The sequence below is a fragment of the Filicampus tigris genome, chromosome 10 (assembly GCF_054856515.1).
Source record: "Filicampus tigris isolate MCC_2025a chromosome 10, RoL_Ftig_1.0, whole genome shotgun sequence".
NCBI classification, from domain to species: Eukaryota; Metazoa; Chordata; class Actinopteri; order Syngnathiformes; family Syngnathidae; genus Filicampus; species Filicampus tigris.
The window spans coordinates 24,555,714-24,573,828 of NC_141226.1; the positions used below are offsets into that span (position 1 = coordinate 24,555,714).

The following is an 18,115-nucleotide window of genomic DNA, read 5'->3' on the forward strand; positions in this document are numbered from 1 at the left end:
TTGGCGATTCGAGAAGGCTTAATGTCGGACCCTGAAATCAGGCCGTGGATTGCGAAGGGGAAATCGAGCGCGCCCCGCATCTTGAGCTGCCAAAGTGCCCCGAATCTCACTTTCCCTGCCTGGCCATCTCAATCCATCGGGATCTGGAGAGCAGCCCGCTTGACTTGACCGCTTTCTAGTCACGTCTCTTTTGTCCATCAGGTCCGCCCAGAAGCGGCAAGTCGCCAAATGTTTTCGAGCGGCGGTTTTCCAGGTCCTCTCCTGGCTTTCACTGATCCAACCGTGAAGGGAGTCAAGACTGAGGCCCGGAACACAAAGTTGCCCTTTGTATCCGGGCAGAAAAGTCCCGAACGCACAATCGTCGGAACGAGCCAAGCGTTCCGTCGGGCAACATTTGTAACAAAGAGTGCGGAAATTCCGGTTGTCGGTCACGGGGCGGGCGGGCGCTCGCCATTCGACGTGCAACTCGCGCTTCATTCGGCGACGGGAGAAAGTCAAAGCAAAAGTCATCCATAAAAGGGAAGAGCGCGGCGGGATGAAATGAAGGAGTTCCTTAGCGTCACCGGCGCCTCGTCTCTTCCTTTCCGCTCAAAGACAGGTTTGTATTAAACATGACATCAGGCCTGAATGAGGAGCGACGTCACATTTGCATCAAGCGTGACATCGCGGTTGAAGGCGCCCTCGCGGGACGGCGGGCGACGACGTCACAGGCGGCAACAAGGCTTGTGTTTTGATGGCCGCAGCCAGCGAGCGCTTCTGGCCCGGGTCGAGATGGAGAGCGAAACCAGTTACATTTCCAGTCAGGTTCTTCTGGCCCTGACCGAGAAGCACTTCCTGAAGATCACGCCGGCCCACTGGGCGCTGCTGGCGGCCGGCGTGCGCGACCCGGCCATCGACATGATCCTGGCCGACATGTGCGGCGAGATCGTGCAGACGGTGGCCACCGAGGTCCTGCGTCTGGTGGTGCCGGTGCTGGTGGAGCACCTGGAGGGGCGGGCGTCGCCCGACGAGATGAGCAGCGCCATCGAGAGGTGCACGCCGCAGCTGGGCGACAGCATCATGACCACCTTCGCCGCCGCCGCCGACGTGCCCGAGGTGGAGTTTGTGGGCGCCAAGCGCTTCACGGCGCTCATCGAGAAGGAGGCCAACGTCAGGATGAACTCGGTTCTGAGTTCGGCGCTGAGTAGCAGCGAGGGCCAATCGGAGCCGCTGCTGTACGTCAACGCCACCATGTCCAGCGTCAACACGCTCTACGAGATGGTGTGCCACGCCCACAAGTGTTTGGCCTACTTGAGCAAGATGACGCAGCGCTTCTACAGGATGAGCGGCCTGACGCCGGTGGACGTGGAGGCCGCCACCCGCTCGGTGGCCGCCATCCTGCTCAAGTGGGCCAAGGAGGGGCGCGAGGAGCCCGACGAGGAGGTGGCGCGCCGCTCCCGCGACGCCCAGATGGCGGCCGAGGACATCATCCAGACCATGGTGCAGCTGCAGCAGCGCGCCGAGCGCAGGCCCAGCGGCGCCTTCGCCCGGCCCTGCATCGACATGAGCGCCATACTGGCCAAGGTCAAGCGCTTTTTCTCCTCGCGCCCCAAATCGTCCACCTGCACCGACGAGCTGGCCGTCAGGAGCTCGCTCAACACGGTGGGGCGCTCCCGCTTCCGCAAGATGATGGCGGGCCTCAAGAGCATGTTCAAGAAGACCCAGCCGCCCTTCGTGGTCAACCTCCCCACGGGCCGCTCCGGCCGCCGGCGCTCGGCCGGCGCCGCCGCCGGCGGGAGCAGCCGGAAGTCGCGGCCCTGGTCGCGGCCTCTGTCCGAGGACGAGCTGAGCAGCAAGTTCGACAGCCTGACGTCCAACCTGATGGACTGGGAGCTGGAGACGTGCACCGAGGAGGAGCGGCGGCAGCTGACCGACACCGTCTACGAGCACCTGATGGCCGCGCAGGACGACGGCTCCGTGTCGGTGCGGCGCCACGCCTACTGCAACGTCCTCTACGCCATCACCGACGACACCATCAAGAAGTACATGCAGCAGCTGCACCTGTGGCTCAAGGTGCTGCGCGTCAACGCCAAGAGCCGCGTGGAGGTGTCGGGAGCGCTCAACGAAATCGACACCTTCATCTCCGACCTGAGCCAGGCCGAGGCCCCCAGCCTGGAGGACGGGTCCGGCTCGCCGCCGCCGCCGCCGCCGCCGTCCTCCTCGCTCGGCGCCGCCAGCGCCAGCGCCAGCCCGGCGGGGGCGCCGCCGCCCTCCTCGGCCGGCGCCGGCCCGCCGCCGCCGCCCCTGCCCTCGCCCACCAGTAGCCTGCACCAGGCGCACGTGCGCAGCCTGGTGAGCGCGCTGATCGCCACCCTGGTCACGCGCCTCTCGTGGAGGTGCCGATCTTGCACCAAGATTACGGCCATCCTGCCCGTCATCAAGCGTCTGTCCGAGAGGGCGGCGGAGGAGGTGAGCCCCAAAATGGCCGCCGCCCTGGCCGACATGGACGCCTACGACGTGGTGGTCCAGGCGGTGGCCAGGGAACTGTCCAAGGAGTTTGACTCTTCTCAAACGCCGCTGCTGCTCCACAACCCGGGCTTTGACGATGCCGTTTTCAGGCATCTCAAGGTCCAAATCCAGCTGCTGAGCAGCGGCGTGCCCCTGGGCTCAAACAACTTCCTGGCCACCGTCAGCAGGGTCCTCGCCAGACCCTTTCTCAGTCTGTTCCGCCCGGCGACCCACCCGCTGGCTAACATCAATTGAACGCCGGCGGCGGGCCGCTGCCGTGTCCACGTGCGCCACTTCATCCTCAAATAAAACCACAACTTGCGCCGGCCGTCTTTTCATTGAAATATCCGCCTCGCCGTACACCCGGCCCGCGCCCGCGCTCGCGGCCCGCCTGGCCCTTAAACCGTTTGGTCAACTTGCGCCATGTCGGGTCCGGGGTGCACCTCGCCTCAGGTCGACCGCCAGACATACAACTAATATCGTGCACACGTCACATACTCGCTTAAAAATCTTTCACCCAAGACAAAAATTAAAAATAAGAATCGCACCGGGAAACCTCTCGACACACATTAAAAATTCTTATATGGAAAAAACTCTGACATCACACCCAAAAACGCATACCCAAAAAAAACTCACACACGAAGAAAATATTTTAAAAATTCACAAGCCCCAAAACACCGCACGCATACCTAAACACTTTATACTGTAAGTCACATTCACCTAAAAACCTCACGCCCCAAGAGCTCTCATGAACCCTGACATACCGGAAACAAAAATTACCTTACACCTGAAAAAACGAACTCTCACCTAAAATAGCCCCCCCCCCCCCAAAAGAGCTCTCTTGCACAGTAAAAAAACACATACACTTTATTTGTGAAATGTATTGCTCACTAAAAACCTTATTAAAATAAAAACACCTCTTTCTGTCACACACACACACTTTTTTGAGTGTGAGACCCTTTTGGGTGAATGTGAGTTTTTTTTCTTTTTGCATGAGTGAGTTGTTTTTTTTGTTAAGTGCGTGAATTTCTTCGGTGGACGAGAGAGGTAAACGTCATTACGAGGATGTCACAAGGTACGTTTTCACACCCATTCCGTCAAGGAGCCGCTTGAGATTTTGTTAGAAAGGACAACGTTTTTTACGATGTCAATGGCATCCTTAGTTGCTATAGCAACCAAGAGCACAATGGGTGGAAGGACACGAGCGTTTCCTCCGGATTGTTTCTTGTTCATTTGGCACACTATAAATTAAGTTTCTTTTTAAAAAGAGGGACACTCGTCATTGAGCTGTGACCGCAAAAAAACAAACACAAAAAAAAAAAAACACGTGCGTGTGTGTGTGTTGGTGGGGTTGTGGTCTGGCAGGTCATTCATTGCGTGAAGTGATGTCCTGAAAGTTGAAGAAAAAAAAAATACAAGTAGGTTTCAATTTTTGTGTGGTGTTTACATTTTTTTAAATGCATTCACGCACATTGTGGTCTAACTTTTTGTTTTATTCCTTTTTTTTTTTTACTCTAGTCCTTTCTTTAAAAACCTTGACTACTTCCAGTAATAAGTTACTTGAATAAATTTGTATTACGTGCGACTTTTGACATCGTAAAAAAAAAAAAACTCTACATTTGATGATTAGTGCTTCTAGTAATCCCAGAACTCTTTCAAAAAGTTTAGAACTTTTTACTTAAAAAAAAAAGTTTTTGGAAGCAAATCTCCAAGTGGACTTTGTGGGCGTGCAAGTGACTCACCTCGGTCTTGGCGCACCTCCAGCCTCCTCCCAGCCGAGTCGACCTGCTCGCACCTGAAGCACGTTGACAAAATTGCAGCGATGCGCGTGAAAAAAACATACACCAAACACTGAGCGTTGGATCCAAGTCAACGTGAAACACTCACACAGGCACGTTGCCTTTACGGCGCACGCCGCCGTCGCCGCCACGCACGCCGCCGCCGCCGCGCTCCGCACCAAACACCTGGGAGAGGAAATGATGCGGTCACGACATGGCGCAAGTGCCATTGTTGGCATTTGGAAGAATTGAACAGTCATAAGTTGAAAATAAAAACATCAAAAGTTTACCCCGAGCCGAGCATCGTGACGACGAAGACGGCCAAGACCAAAGCGAAGAGAGTCATCGGCGTTACGCCTAAAACAAGCAACAAAATTAATTAATGAATCAAACGTGAAAATGATAAATTAACACATCATTCGAGACAAAAAGTTAACATGGCAAAGACTCAGTAAATAAAAGCAAACCTGAACTGAACAAAGGAAGAAAAAAAAAATCTGGAAAAAGTCTGTATTAAAAACAGAATGAGGTCAAAGTTGTTGTAGCAAAATAAAGTCAAAAGTAATAATACAGCAATCAAAAAGAAATCATGAATAAAAGTGATTATGAAATAAAAACAAAATGAAATCAAAATGTAAAAAATTAACAGTAATAGAAGAAAAGTAATAAAACTAATGGTTGTTGGATGTAAAGTGCTTTGTTACTACAGCTGTAGCTGTTGTGAAATGCCCTATATAAATAAAATTGTACTGTCTTGTGAAAAAAATCATGACCCAAAACCAAAAGAAAAAGTACAAATAAAACCAAAATTGAAATAAAAACTAAAACAGTATTAATCATTTCAAAAAATAATGAACTGAAAACAAAACCAATCAAAATAAAACAAAAAAGATGATCAAATGAATTGAAAAAATGACATGAGCACTAATAATGACAAGACAGTAATAAGAATGAAATAAAAATAGCAAGATAAGTAATATTATTTTTTTTGTTCCCCAAAAGAAAAGACAACAACGATACTGGTAGTAAGTAAAGAAAGGACCTGCGCGTCGAGGCACGTCGGGCTGCCGGCAGGCGTTGGCGTAAAAGGCAGGAGGAGGCGGGACCTCCGAGAATCCGCCTAGCGACTGGGCAAAGCGCTCGCTTGATTGGCAGATTTCCGAGCAAATCTCCTCCTGGATCATCTGCTTGGGGGGCGGGGCCTCTTTGCCAGGAGGGGGAGCCGCTTCGCTCGGATCTGACGCCACAAAATGCCAAATCATGTCAAACCGGTATATGCTGAATATTCAACTTGAAATCAGATATAGCATGGACAACGCGTTACGACGGTGGTTAGCAGGCCTGTCTCCACGTTTGCTTGGACTCTCACCGTAAGTGAAGAAGCTGCAGCCGTCGTCCGCTCGGGATCGGCCCACATCGGACCAGCTCGGCTCTTCCGGGGAAGTGAATCCTTCCTCCCGGGCCCGGTCTTGGTCCTGGTTCCGGTTCTCCTGGTCTCCCTTTGGATCCCGGCCCCGGCCCGTCCGGAAGACGCCCCCAAAGAGCCCGCCGTCCAGCCAGGTCTGACAGCTCTCGCCGACATCGCTCAGCAGGCGAGCCAGGGAGCCGCCCGCTTTACGGCGCCGCCTCCGGAACACTCTGACATAAGCGAAGGCGACAGTAGAGCGCGCATTCATGACAATGACAAGCGAATGATCACACGGACCGATTCGCAGATCAAACAAAGCACCCACCTACCGACAGGCGGGCAGATCAACCAATCCGCCGAGCGATCACGTGATCCAACTGCTGACGGAGCGGGCCTCCCGCACATCGACAGACTCAACAAACCGATCCGCCAATCCACCACACAACTGAGCGACCCACCGACCTATCGGCTAAGCAACCGATTAACTAACTGAACAACCCATCCACCGACACGACCAATCAGACGAGCCAAACAGACGCACTGATCAATTAACAATGCTCACCGATCTAACAGCTAACGCCTCGCTGACCGATCAAACGACTCGCCCGATCGACAGATGGACCGGGCCTCCGACACACCCATTGACTAACCCACCAAACTAACTGGCAGAACAAGCCAGCCACCCGCCTATCAACTGCCTCACCCCCCGACTGTCAACCAATCTGGTCTCTCAGCCAAGGTTCAGCCCGCCAACCAACCTGCTGATCAACCAGCTGACTAGGCAACCCTTCCGGCACATCGTTTAAAGCAGTGTTCACCAAACTTTTTTGAGTCGAGGCACATTTATTTCATTGAAAAAAATCCCACGCCGCACCAGCAGCTGAAATTGTGGGGAAAAAAGGTTATTTGAACAAGATAAGTGTATAAGCATTTTTTTTTAACATTGAAGGATGGCGTCATGTTATAATAACGTCTTGAACATGAATTAAATAAACACAACGAAAAAAGCACCGGCATTTCATAATCCTTAGTGTGAAACATGGGCCTGTTTGGATAAACATGCGTCACTAATTCACTTGTCTCTAAACAAAAGACAATTAGCTACCTGCTGCTGCCACCTGCTGGTATGGAAGAGTACTACAATGTATTAACGACACGATGCTGCCAGGCGCTAGACCGCACGGGCACACAAATGAGATCATTTCCCGCGGCACACCGGCACACAGTTTGAAAAACACTGGTTTAAATCGCAACCTCAACTGCCAAACAACCACCGACCGAGCCAACAAACGACCAAGCCACCGTCCCATCAACCAAGCCACAAGCCACCCTGTGACCGAGCAACTTATCTCACTCCCACCTGAAAAGGTTCTCCTTGTACGACACGCTGGCGGCGCAGGGCGTCAGCGACACATTGCCGTCCTCGTCCCACAGGAAGCTGTCGTCGGTCACGGCGTAGTAGCCGTTGGTGAGCAGGCGGGGCGAGCGGCGGCAGCAGCGGGAATGGACGACGCCGCCCTCCGACGGGGACCCCGCCGACGTCCACGACGAGTAGCACACGTACGACGAGTCGGGAGACAGCAGCGACGCGTCCGGGCTGAGACGGACGCACGGATATTGGGCATGGTCATGGTCACGTGGCAGCAAAATGGACAAGGGGTCAAATGATTGCAAAACAGGAAGTGGACAAAAGTCAGGTAATGGCAAAACAGGAAGTGGGCGCGAGTCAATTCCACTAAAAGCGCATGCAAGTCAACCTGGCGCTGTTACCTCTGGTGGGCGGAGCTTGACCTCAGGCGTCGTTTTATTGGCGAACCTGAAGAGGCACCCAGCGTTGGGTCACATTGGCGCATTGGTGAGTGATTGATGAACGTGACGACGAAGAGAAAGAGGAGAAAAGTTCGACATACTGGTCAGCGCCCCAGAGCAGAAGAGCGACATCTCCCTTCTTGGCACCAACGAGGTGACGAGACCAAAGGATGCTGGCAGCGTCCTATCGGGACGTGTTCACATGCCGCGTACCCAAAAGGAAAAACAAGCATAACCATGCCGGTGAGTGGTTTCGGACAACAAAAACAATGGAAGAGAAACAGGAAGTAAGGTCATGTCCTGAAAAAGGACGACTTCATGTCCAACGTCAAAGTTGTCACCGAGCAGACGAACAAGAGGACGCTTGTAGGCGGAAAACCGCTCCGGTTTCGGCTCGACAAAAGGGAGGTGGGGGGTGGGGGGTGGGGGGTGGCGGGGGTTGCACGCCCACTCCTCTTGAGTTAGTCATGTGACCTAAAACTCAAAACAAGACAAGCTGTACTCTGGGCCGGTGCGTGTGTGTCCGTCATGTTGCCCATATTATTCCCATTAAATGAAAACTGTTCATGTCATCAAAACTATGTGGCTTGTCTTTATTTTCATTTCAGTTCCTGTTTGTGTTTGAATGTTTTTTTTTCCTCCGTGCATCAGGAGTTTCCCAGCATGCTGTGCGTCGAGCTGCTGATGCTGGAACGAAACGCGTCACCGGAAGTGGACAAAAAGCCCCACTAAAAAAAAGATAAGAAACTTTTTTTTAATACACCAAACGTTCTAATAAAAATCTTCACCTTGAATATTATATTTTAATGTAAAATGCCTCCAGACAAGAAAAATGTTGACATGACGCTGATGTTATTTTTAGCTGCGTGCCTCACATATTTGCACTATGAAGTCAATATCATGTTTGCATACATTCTTGCACTTCTTTTGAAATAAAAGCAATGATTAAATAAACGCATTAATTGGAACGTGACCGCGTTTCACTCAAAGACAACCGATATATACAGTGTATATTTTTTTATTTAATATTGCATTCACCAAGAGGTACTTTCCCGTGTCCAGTGTGTTGTGCGGCAGCGCGAAGACGTCGTTGTTGTTTTGACGTGTCGCCGGGTGCCCCAAAAGTGACTTTAGTCTTTGACAAAAAGAAACTCACGTGTCGACGATCGTCCGCCTTTCTAAGTCCTATTTCCGGTTGCAAAGACAAATCTTCCCCTCGTCGTTTTGCGTCCTTTCGACTGTGAAACCTTTTCGGATTTTCTGAGAAAAAAGAAAACAAAGTGTCCCGTTCGACGTTCTTCCTTCGTCAAGAGAGACGCCCCGCACACCGGAAGCCGACTTTCAAAGTAAGAGTGTAATCCGCAGTTTCAGAGTAAAAAGAAAAAAAAAACCTCACAATTTAACGTACATTATTATTATTACGTCGGCATACTGTATAGATTTCATATATAGGCGCAAAGTGGATGAGTAGTGACCAAATTTTGCCTTAGTCAAGAGGCCAAGAGTTCAAACCTGGGCTTAGCTCCACATGTTTTTCCTCTCAGATTGCAAAAATTTCATTGAAAATTGAAGCAATTGTCATTTGGTGTGGATGCGAGTGGCAATGCTTGTGACCGGGATTTTGTTGACTGGCAAGCTGCCGTCCATTGTTTGTCAAGAAGCCATGATGTAGCCCAGTGACCAGCCCAAAGTGCAATTTCTCCCTCTTGGCCAAATCTCACAGTTACCATCATGTGGTCAAATGCTATTAAAAAAAAAAATGAACGGACACATATTTCTGTTGGATTCAAATGGTTTATTTGAACAATCATCTGTTGACAGTTATTGCATTATTAATATTAGCTGATGACATCACCACCATTTGTATGCCAAGGCCTGAAAATGAGCATCAAAATGCGGGGGAAGTTTGAGGGCGCGGTTTTCAGGCTTCCCGCACAGAAAATACAGTCTCGTATAAAAGTAGTGCTTTCAGCTTGGTGCACTGCCAACTATGCGGAAGTGAGGCCTGACTTATGTCATGACTGTATGTTATTTTGACAAAATAATAACATACAGTCATGACATAAGTAGAACGTGAAGAATTAAATTGTTTCTGTCACACTTTTTGCTTCAGTTCAATGTACATTGTGCTGCTCCTTCTGGCGTTGACCATTTCTATTCCTTACCTATTTTTTTTGTTTTGCTGATAGACTTTTTTTTTCAGGTCGCAAACTTCAACTGGGAGTGGCAATTAACAGCTTGCTTTGCCACCGTATTCCAAATTTTTGCTCGCAAGTCAACAAAGCAAAAAAAAAAGTGGAAAAAATAAATCACCTGAATGACGACCCGACGCGTATCTCGTCGCTGGTATCTCAAGGCGCCGGTGTGATGACTTTGGGTCGCTGACTGACACAGAAGCTGTCCCATTTGCAAACGCTTAGTTGGAGTTGCAACGCTCGAGTGTCAGAAGATGACTTGCGGGCGGAAATGTTTCTGCTTGGTGGCGTTGTGACTCATGCCCATCTTCAGCATCCACTTGGACTTCATCATCTGCACGTACTGCATGTCACGAGGAGCGTGACGTGCGCCACTCAGCCCTAACGGACAACACGGCCGAGATCGGTCACGTTTTCAAGGTCAAGGGATGAAACATCATCAAGAGGCAGAGAAGGCCCCCTACTGAGTCAGTGTTCCCACCCAACTCAGTATTGTTGTGGGATCAGAATTGTATGTATTGCTGCTCTGTGTGCTATAGAAGCAGTTGTTTGAAGTTTTAGAATCACCCTACCATGGAAGCTAATTTCCGTTAGCCTGTCAATAACATTCCACGTTGTTAGCATTAAGCTATCAAAATTTCAATAGATGAAATCAAATGATTTGTTTGATCATGTTGGGTGTTTAAATGTGCAATGTCTGATTCTTTTTGTTTTAACAGTAAACCTCAGCTGGGAGTGACCAAGTAAGAACTACAAACTGTGCAAGCAAGCTTTTCAGGTCCTCGGTGTGATGTTATACTACAGTCTTCCATTTTGTTGACAATGCGAGAGTGAGAACAGGCGCAAACAAATATTTCAAAACGTGTCTTAATAATTTTAAGTGTCTTTTTAAAGATCTCTTGATTGTCTACAGAAACAGAAAATCATTCAGAATAACTTTCAAATGCCATGTAAAATTCAATGTGGGTGTTCCACAAGGTTCTGCCCTCAACCCCCTATTGTTTTTTAGTCAACATTTTACCAAAGTATCAAATACTTACATGACTGTTGTTTTGAACTGTAATTTGTACAATGGCTTACTTTTTTTAATTACTTTAATAGCTTTACGACTGATTGCAGGATCTAATACTCTTGGATAACCCAAAAGAAATGTGAAAACTGCCCACATTTGGCCACGAGAGGGGACGATACAGTCTCTTGAGACAGCAGATTTGATGCGTTTGTTGCGTACCTGCGTCGCCGCCCCATCCCACGGCTTTGTATTGGCGCAGCACGCGTCCCACCGCATTGCTGTTGTGGCTCAGGGCCAGCGTCCTCTCGGTTCCGAAGCGTTGCTTGTAGTAGCGCATGAGGGAACGGTGGCCGATCCTGGCGCCTGGGGGGGGGGAGAGAAAAAAAAAAGTGCCGTGTCTAGAGTTATTAGTTAGATGGGTTATGGCTCAAGGCATTTTTTTTTAAAGAAATCAAACGAGAGCTTTTATGTTGCGATCACATCCAAGTCCTCCGCGGCACTCACCCGACGGGAGCGTGAGCTCCATTGTCTCGTCGTCGTATTGAATGTTCTTGTCGTCGGGAAGCTCGTCGTCCATGTCGTCGTCGTCGCGCCCCTCTCCTCTGTCTGGGTAGCTGCTCCTGTTACCCAAACAACAACGTTGGAATTGTTGACTCATTCGGAATGGTTGGAAGTGAGAGTGACTTCCCGCGAGCGGGGGAGGATTGTGAATGAGTGAGTGATTTCGGACACAGCGACCTTGGCCTTGGCCATCATTCGCCGGTTCCCGACCCACACCAGCTATAAGTGAGGGTCTGCTGTAGATGACTAAAAAGTGCGCTACAAATCTTTTTGGTCGTTATTATCAAGCAGGGAATGAGTGCAAACGCAGCGATCGTTCCCAAATCACTTCAAATAGGTTTTCAGTGGACATTTTAGGAACTATCCAGGTCCACGACTGTATATAATAATGGGGCAGAGGTTTAGGTGGCGAGTGACTTCATCGCCGCGGTTACCTAAAGTCGTAATAGTCGGCAAACTCCAGCGCGGCGTCCCCGTCCGTGAAGAGCTTGCAGTGACTTTTGTCCGTCATGTGACTCTGCACGGCTTCTGTGGAGTAAAAGGAGCGCCCCTTCTCGTTGCACCACAGGCACACGTTCCCCGCGCCCACCTTCTCGCCTAAGCAACGGCAGCACCACACAAAAGCAAAGGAAATGTTGGCAAATTACCAAAAGACCTGGAATTCACCCCAAATGGCTGATTTGAAGCAAAATGGACGCCTTCCACTTGCAATTGGTGCACAGGCCTCCAAGACCTTTTGGTGCGGCCTGCCACCATAGACATGACCCACCAAATGTCTTGCTGATTGGTCAAACTGATGTCGGCGGCTTTACAAATCTACAAAACTGAGACTTACCGAGGTAGCGGACCAGACCCCTGAGGTCCGCCAGGTACTGAAGGTCCGGGATGAAGAAGCTGTGAACGTGCGTCATGTGGGCGACGTTGCGCAGCAGCGACTTGGAATGATGCGGGCAGAACAGGCAGTCGGTGACGGGGATGGAACCGGGGAGGGCGGCGGCGGCCGAGGCCGAGGCGGGCCGCTGCGGGTCGGCCGAAGCGGCTGAGTCGCCTTCCTTATTCTCCGTGGTCTCATCGTCATCCTCCTCCATGTCCTCCTCAAAGTCGTCGTCATCATCATCATCACCATCATCATCATCATCATCTTCGTCCATGTCCTCCCACTCCTCTACAGGTTTAGAACAGTTTGGGATTTTTCATTGTAGTTTGTTTTCATTTCAATTTGCCTTTTTTGATTTTTTATTCTGTTGAATTAGTTTTAATTATTTTCTAAAATGCTTCTTTTTGATTTAGTTTTCATTAGTGTTTTGATTTTATTTCGTAAAAAAATGTCATTTCACCTTCAGTCTTAGGATGGCGTTAGTAACGCAAACATACAAGTTGTGTTCAACGGCAAGTCGCAATATGTCCAATACTAACGACGCTGTTTTGTTGAAAAACTTGCTGACCTTCCTCGGCGGCGGGCCCTTCGTCCCGCTCTCTCCGCTTGGCCTGCTCCTCCAGCCACACGAGTCGCAGAGGTTTTTCCGGCTTGCTCCTCGCCGCCGCCGCCGCCTCCTCCTCCTCCCTTCCCGTGCCGGGCCGCCCGGCCCTCCGTTGCTCCTTGAGGGCCTGCTGCAAAGCCTCGTTCCTGGCGTCTCGGTCCGCCTTGTCTTCGCCGCCGAGCCCTTTCTCGAGGTTCTTCTGGTTGAGCTTGTCCACCTGCTGGCGGGCGGCCTGCAGGGCGCGGCGCTCGGCCTGCCGGTGGCGCTGCGAGCGCAGGTGGTTGCCGAAGGAGTTGGCGCCGGAGAACTTTTTGTTGCACACGGCGCAGGCCTCGGTGGCGTCGCTCAGCTGGCGCTCGGCGGCGGCGCGCTGCGACAGGACGCGCTCCTGGAAGTTGTCGGCGCTGACGGGCGGCATGTCGGCGACCTTGCGCTTCAGGTTGTAGCGGTGCCAGTCGCTCTTGTAGTGGGCGCGCTGCACCTCGCCGTCGGAGAAGGCCACGCGGCAGCTGATGCACGTGTACGATGACATCGCGGCCTCAACACAGTAAGACACATTACTCACAAAACGTTTGGGAGAGGGCTGCAACTCAAGATGACTTTCTCAATCGATTCATCTATTTTTTTTCGATTAATCATACAGCAAAACAGATTCCATCTGAAAACAGCATTATTTCAAACAGGCGGTGCAGAAAATGCACCAGCATAAATTGATTGTGACTCAGTTACTGGTTTGATTGGTAACGGCATCGGGCTTTTGGGTCAAATTTCAGGACGAACCTAAACTGCACTTTAACCTTTCAGGGTAGGTGTGGGCGATATGACGGCATTAGATCGTTAAGCGGTTAAACGTGTTCACCATCTCACAAAGCTGAAAGATGGTTTGATCGTCTACATGGCACATTCTAATTCTTCTTTATCTCTATGGCGGCGCAAAGCCGCTGACGCGTATACCCGACCAACCAATCGCAGCACGCACAGTGCATGGTACGTGACACTCCCCGCCTCCCTGTTTGTTTGTATAGCGGGAAGCTATAGCGGGAAGTCACCACGAAGCAGAGTTGGTCCCGGAAGGAAACTCCACATACACAATTGGCTTTTCCTCGGAGGAGAAAGCTCAAACCAGTTGTTTGCAAACTACGTCAGCGGCAACAGCCGAAGCAAATGGAGATCAGACCATTGGTAGCCGGAGGCAGCCGCTAGCTCCAAGCTAACGAAACCCACGGTAACACAGTCATTTAACAAAGGCACGCCATATGAAAAAACAAGCAAGCAGTGTAAAGATGTAACTGAGGCAGTGACTTATTACCTTGCTGAAGACATGATTCCCATTAAGACAGTGGAAAGCGAGGGCCTTAATAGACTCTTCAAAGTACTAGACCTGCGTTACGAGCTCTGTTTTTATGTTTACATTCTTACCTTTTATGTTTACATTCACTGCACATTTTGATCAAAATTGTCACTATTCAAATTAAAACCTGTTCAGAAAGCCTAGCTGACTTAATATGTCAATTTTTTTCTTTTAAACTTTTGTACACATTTTAAATAAGTTTTATGTGTTTAACATGAGGAAAATGGTCAGAAATGTGCAAATTAGTCTTTAAAAAAACGATTAAAAAAAAAGCATCATGATAAAATCGTTGATCGTGATTTTATTTTTTTTAAAAATCATGATATATTTTTGCCAGATCGCCGAACCCTATTTCAGGGTGAACTTAATTTGACCTTCTGCAAACTTTTGAATGCACAAATTGGAGGGTTAAGAAATAAACACAAATGATAGAAATGAATGGAAACTTTATATTACTGACGAGAACCGATTTTATTTAGAACACATTCACACACTGTATCTACATATGCACATTCCTTAACACATTTACACGGCACAAAATTCAGATATTTCTGCAGTTTCACCGACTTATACCCAATTCATATAATTTGGTGTATTTGGCGTACTTGGCTTTTAAATTTCTTTTTGAGCACAGCAAGTGAGTCACACCTCACCTGACCTTTCAGGTCAGTTCCGGAAATTAAAATCTCGAACAGAGCTTTCTTATTATTTATTTTAAGGTGATACTTACAGCGTTTGAGCTGCCTTCAAAAGATCTGTGTGACAATGCTGGTCTCATGTTAATCTATCGATATTTACCGCTTTACACACTGTCACATTGAGTCAAATGTACATCATTGAAAAAGTTCAACAAATGACGTGTTGGTAAATACAAGGTTAGCTGCTTAAAAAGGTGCCAACACGAGTAGTTTATTAGATATGTATAATTTATAGCGTGTTTTCTGTCTGTTCTTGTGCTGCCGTTTAAATGCGTGCAATCGTGTTTAGCTCGCTTGTTAGCTAAGCCTAGTTTGCGAGCCCCACTCGTACGTCAACAAGTCAAATAAAATATACATCGACGTACAATTGTTTAGCTTACTTGATGATCAGGCCGCAACAGTCATGTTTGAAGAGTTTATACTTACTTCCTTCGCGTGCCGAATCGAAAAAACGTCTTAAACGTGTTATCCAACTGTCTCGTGAGGGACACTTCCTGGTAACCTTTGAACTTCTTCTTCTTCGTTGGTTTCATGTGGTTATGGCGCCACTCATTCACTTGGTGTGTAGACCAGGTATTGCAACATCATATCAACAACAAATGTCATTTAAAAATAAAAGAACACATAAAGTAAAATGAAATGAAGAATTAATGGATTTCCCCCCCAAAAAACTATATAAATATAATTAAAAGATCATTTCAGGCATATATATACACTGTAAAGAACACAACTTGTATTTTTGGGGGACTAAAACAATAATTTAAGTTGGAACAACTTTAAAATATAAATGTACATTTATGACAATGTTGGTTAGCACAACAAAACAAGCACGTTGTTTTCTCTAAAATAATTTGCTGAGGTGTTATTTATATATTTAAGTGGTGGGACAATACAAGAGACACTAGGTCTGTAAACTCTTATTTCTTTGAAGAAAATGCAGGAAAACCTGCTTTTAAAATATTTGATTGATTTGGCCAACTTCAAATTTTATTGAAGTTTGTTGCCTTGAAATTTTGAGTTGGACCAACTTTTTTTTTTTTTTTAACAGACTGGTAGCCAATGTCAATACAATCAATGTCCGGGCACATAATCGACAAAAAGACTGGAGGGGGATTTGGTACGAATAATCTGCTTTATTATCGTCACACTATATGAAGAATGGGCTTCGTATTTAATACTGTTTACATGGATGACATATTTGGCAAAGTAGAAGATACAAATCATTCAAGGTCTATTTTTGAATGCGTCTTTTTTAAGACTCATGCTCCGCTCTTGTCGGTTTGACTATGAACTAAAAAACAAAGAAATCCCATCTGCATGTGGCCTCGCGATGCCCGACGGGGGACGCGGCCCGAGCGGAACCCGAGCGGATCAGCAGCGCGCGGGGGCCAAGGCGAGCGGTCGGGCCGCCTGGCAGCCGGGCGGCGGCGTGAAGACGTTGGGGTCGCTGATGCCCAGCTGCAGGTTGAAGAAGCGCGTTGACGTGGTGACGCTGCTGTTCTTGACGTACGTCTCCTGAACCGGATAGCAGTCGCGCACCGTGTACACGCCCACCCACGTCTCATCTGACACACACGCACACGCACACAGTTTTAAATGTGAAATCGCAAGATACCATTTTACTGTGTGTGATTTACATCTACTTTTTGAATTAAAAAGTGTGCTGTACTTTTTTTTCCATTTGAAAAAAATTCAACCATTCAAAGTGTGGTTCGACGTGCTCACGTTTGCGCGCGGGCTTCCTGTCGGACCACTCCTGCACCTCCACGTTGTCGCCGGGGCCACCGATAATGTATTGGTCCTCGAAGGTGGAGTTGTCGGGAATGTCGAAGGGGTCCCAGGCCTCGGTCAGCTCCACCTTGGCGCATTCGCCCGTCTTCTGGTCGATCTGGAACATCAGCTTGCTCTTGTACAAGTAGATCAATTCAAAGTACCTGCGCACGCAACCGCCACAACGACAGCAACAAACACATGTTGGTCGTCACTATTCTGCGGGACCATCATTCATAAAAACAGACAGTAACCACCACGTAATGACGTCGAATGCAAAGAGTTTTGGTGACAATTTTGCACCAATTCAGTGGACGTTGTGTTGCTGTTGCTGTGCATATGCCTTGGCCACCTGGGGGCAGTATAAGACAGATATAAAGTGGACCACTGTCTACAGTACGCCTGAGTATTGTTATATTGTCTGTCCACATGTGTAGCTCCACTGTTTGTTTTCAAATCTCCATTGCGACACTTACATCTGCAGCTGTTATGAAATGCTCTGTATAAATAAAGTTGTATTGTACGCTCTGCCAAAGTGCTGCTTGGTGAGGAGTGATTGGAGTTGCGTAACTGCCAACATACAGCACAACCACAGAACAAATTCAAGTACACTATAAATCACAGATTTGTGCAGCAAATATTCGTATGTGCCATTTTTTCTAGTGTAAGCACTTTGTGAATGAGGCCCAATGAAGGGAAAAAAAAAAAAAACGTTTTCAAGGTTGGCTGATATCCAGAGAAGCAAAGCAAATCCAACAAGAGAGGGGAAGGGCAAATCTTGTTTTGAATAATGTTATTGTCATCTCGTTTCTGTAAGAAAAAAAGCATGAAAGAAACAATAGAAGCATTTTTTTCCCTCTGAAAGCCTTTGGTAAACAATCCAAAGTCAAACTGGCAGCAAGTCAAGCAAGTTGAGTCTTGCCACATAGCTGCTTCAGCAAACCATAAAATGCTTCAAAATAAACACATTACATTCAATGAGATGCGCGATTGCTTTCTTTCACTATGTAACGCACGTTATACGAGTCCTCTCTGGGAATGTGCTTTACAAATAAAATCCGCTTTTCCATCGAGCAGCGTGCAAATGCTGACTCGGCTGTTTTTCCAACTACCTTAAGTTTATGTTGCGCGTGGGGTGTGTGCGTTTTGCACCTCTGACACGGCGTGTGCTTCTTGTGCTGCTGCAGAACCCGCAGTCTGTGGTTCTGTCCGTCGTAGGACACAGCGGCCCGGTTGTTCCTGCCCGTGCCGTGGTCGTACACGACCCACCTGCCCTCCCACTGCAGCGGGGCCTGGCAGGGCGACGCTGCGGCCGCCGCCGACGCCTCAACCTCCGCCTGGCGCAGCTGCATCGAGCCCAGCAGCAGCAGAAGCACAAACGGCGGCAGCAGCGGCACGGCCATTAACTGCTGCATCGTGTCGTCCCTTTTCGTTGTGGCAGTAAATCCAAGACACTGGTGCCGATCACAAAAAGATACGCGCGACACTGCTTCCGGTTACGATTTCAGCGTAAAAGCTAGTCAAAAATCCTTTCGTAAAGAACGAACCGTTAAATAGACAGAAAT

General features: G+C 48.6%; 3 protein-coding genes and 1 long non-coding RNA gene across 8 annotated transcripts; 1 reads left to right on the top strand and 3 right to left on the bottom strand.

Moving 5' to 3' along the window:
- Positions 1-3,328: 3,328 nt before the first annotated feature.
- On the bottom strand, positions 3,329-8,818 carry tmem71 (transmembrane protein 71). Of its 4 annotated transcripts, none has more exons than XM_086042175.1 (10): positions 8,639-8,817; positions 7,584-7,666; positions 7,444-7,489; positions 7,034-7,270; positions 5,635-5,903; positions 5,308-5,502; positions 4,556-4,622; positions 4,375-4,451; positions 4,230-4,282; positions 3,329-3,877 (listed from the first exon to the last, which is right to left on the bottom strand). In XM_086042175.1, exons 2-10 carry the CDS (start codon positions 7,612-7,614, stop codon positions 3,854-3,856), a joined length of 999 nt encoding a protein of 332 aa, XP_085898301.1. In that variant the 5' UTR covers positions 7,615-7,666; positions 8,639-8,817; the 3' UTR covers positions 3,329-3,853. The 4 variants fall into 4 exon arrangements, with proteins under 4 accessions (XP_085898301.1, XP_085898302.1, XP_085898300.1 ...); XM_086042176.1 differs by lacking the exon at positions 8,639-8,817 and adding an exon at positions 8,521-8,579; XM_086042174.1 differs by having other exon boundaries at positions 7,444-7,666; positions 8,639-8,818.
- Positions 5,533-10,434, top strand: LOC147141509 (uncharacterized). Its single transcript, XR_015088268.1, has 2 exons — positions 5,533-7,725; positions 8,134-10,434. It is a non-coding gene; the product is annotated as an uncharacterized LOC147141509 (long non-coding RNA).
- Positions 9,257-15,343, bottom strand: znf622 (zinc finger protein 622). 2 transcript variants are annotated; one of them, XM_086042151.1, is made up of 7 exons: positions 15,207-15,343; positions 12,696-13,269; positions 12,086-12,415; positions 11,685-11,847; positions 11,194-11,309; positions 10,909-11,052; positions 9,257-10,058 (listed from the first exon to the last, which is right to left on the bottom strand). In XM_086042151.1, the coding sequence occupies exons 2-7, from the start codon at positions 13,261-13,263 to the stop codon at positions 9,925-9,927; spliced, it is 1,455 nt and encodes a 484-aa protein (XP_085898277.1). In that variant the 5' UTR covers positions 13,264-13,269; positions 15,207-15,343; the 3' UTR covers positions 9,257-9,924. The 2 variants fall into 2 exon arrangements, with proteins under 2 accessions (XP_085898277.1, XP_085898278.1); XM_086042152.1 differs by having other exon boundaries at positions 15,161-15,276.
- A 550-nt stretch (positions 15,344-15,893) lies between these two features.
- epdr1 (ependymin related 1) lies at positions 15,894-18,034 on the bottom strand. The gene is made up of 3 exons (XM_086042190.1): positions 17,703-18,034; positions 16,506-16,714; positions 15,894-16,345 (listed from the first exon to the last, which is right to left on the bottom strand). The coding sequence occupies exons 1-3, from the start codon at positions 17,963-17,965 to the stop codon at positions 16,152-16,154; spliced, it is 666 nt and encodes a 221-aa protein (XP_085898316.1). The 5' UTR covers positions 17,966-18,034; the 3' UTR covers positions 15,894-16,151.
- Positions 18,035-18,115: the final 81 nt, after the last annotated feature.

Coding starts and splice junctions, on each gene's coding strand:
- tmem71 (XM_086042174.1), bottom strand. CDS start 7,526: ATGCGCCAATGTGACCCAACGCTGGGTGCCTCTTCAGGTTCGCCAATA. Junction 7,271..7,443: donor TCAAGCTCCGCCCACCAGAG/GTAACAGCGCCA, acceptor CGTCCGTCTCAG/CCCGGACGCGTCGCTGCTGT. Junction 5,904..7,033: donor TACAAGGAGAACCTTTTCAG/GTGGGAGTGAGA, acceptor CGCTTATGTCAG/AGTGTTCCGGAGGCGGCGCC.
- znf622 (XM_086042151.1), bottom strand. CDS start 13,263: ATGTCATCGTACACGTGCATCAGCTGCCGCGTGGCCTTCTCCGACGGC. Junction 12,416..12,695: donor AGGGCCCGCCGCCGAGGAAG/GTCAGCAAGTTT, acceptor CTAAACCTGTAG/AGGAGTGGGAGGACATGGAC. Junction 11,848..12,085: donor GGGTCTGGTCCGCTACCTCG/GTAAGTCTCAGT, acceptor GCCGTTGCTTAG/GCGAGAAGGTGGGCGCGGGG.
- epdr1 (XM_086042190.1), bottom strand. CDS start 17,965: ATGCAGCAGTTAATGGCCGTGCCGCTGCTGCCGCCGTTTGTGCTTCTG. Junction 16,715..17,702: donor AAGCACACGCCGTGTCAGAG/GTGCAAAACGCA, acceptor TTGCGTGCGCAG/GTACTTTGAATTGATCTACT. Junction 16,346..16,505: donor CAGGAAGCCCGCGCGCAAAC/GTGAGCACGTCG, acceptor CGTGTGTGTCAG/ATGAGACGTGGGTGGGCGTG.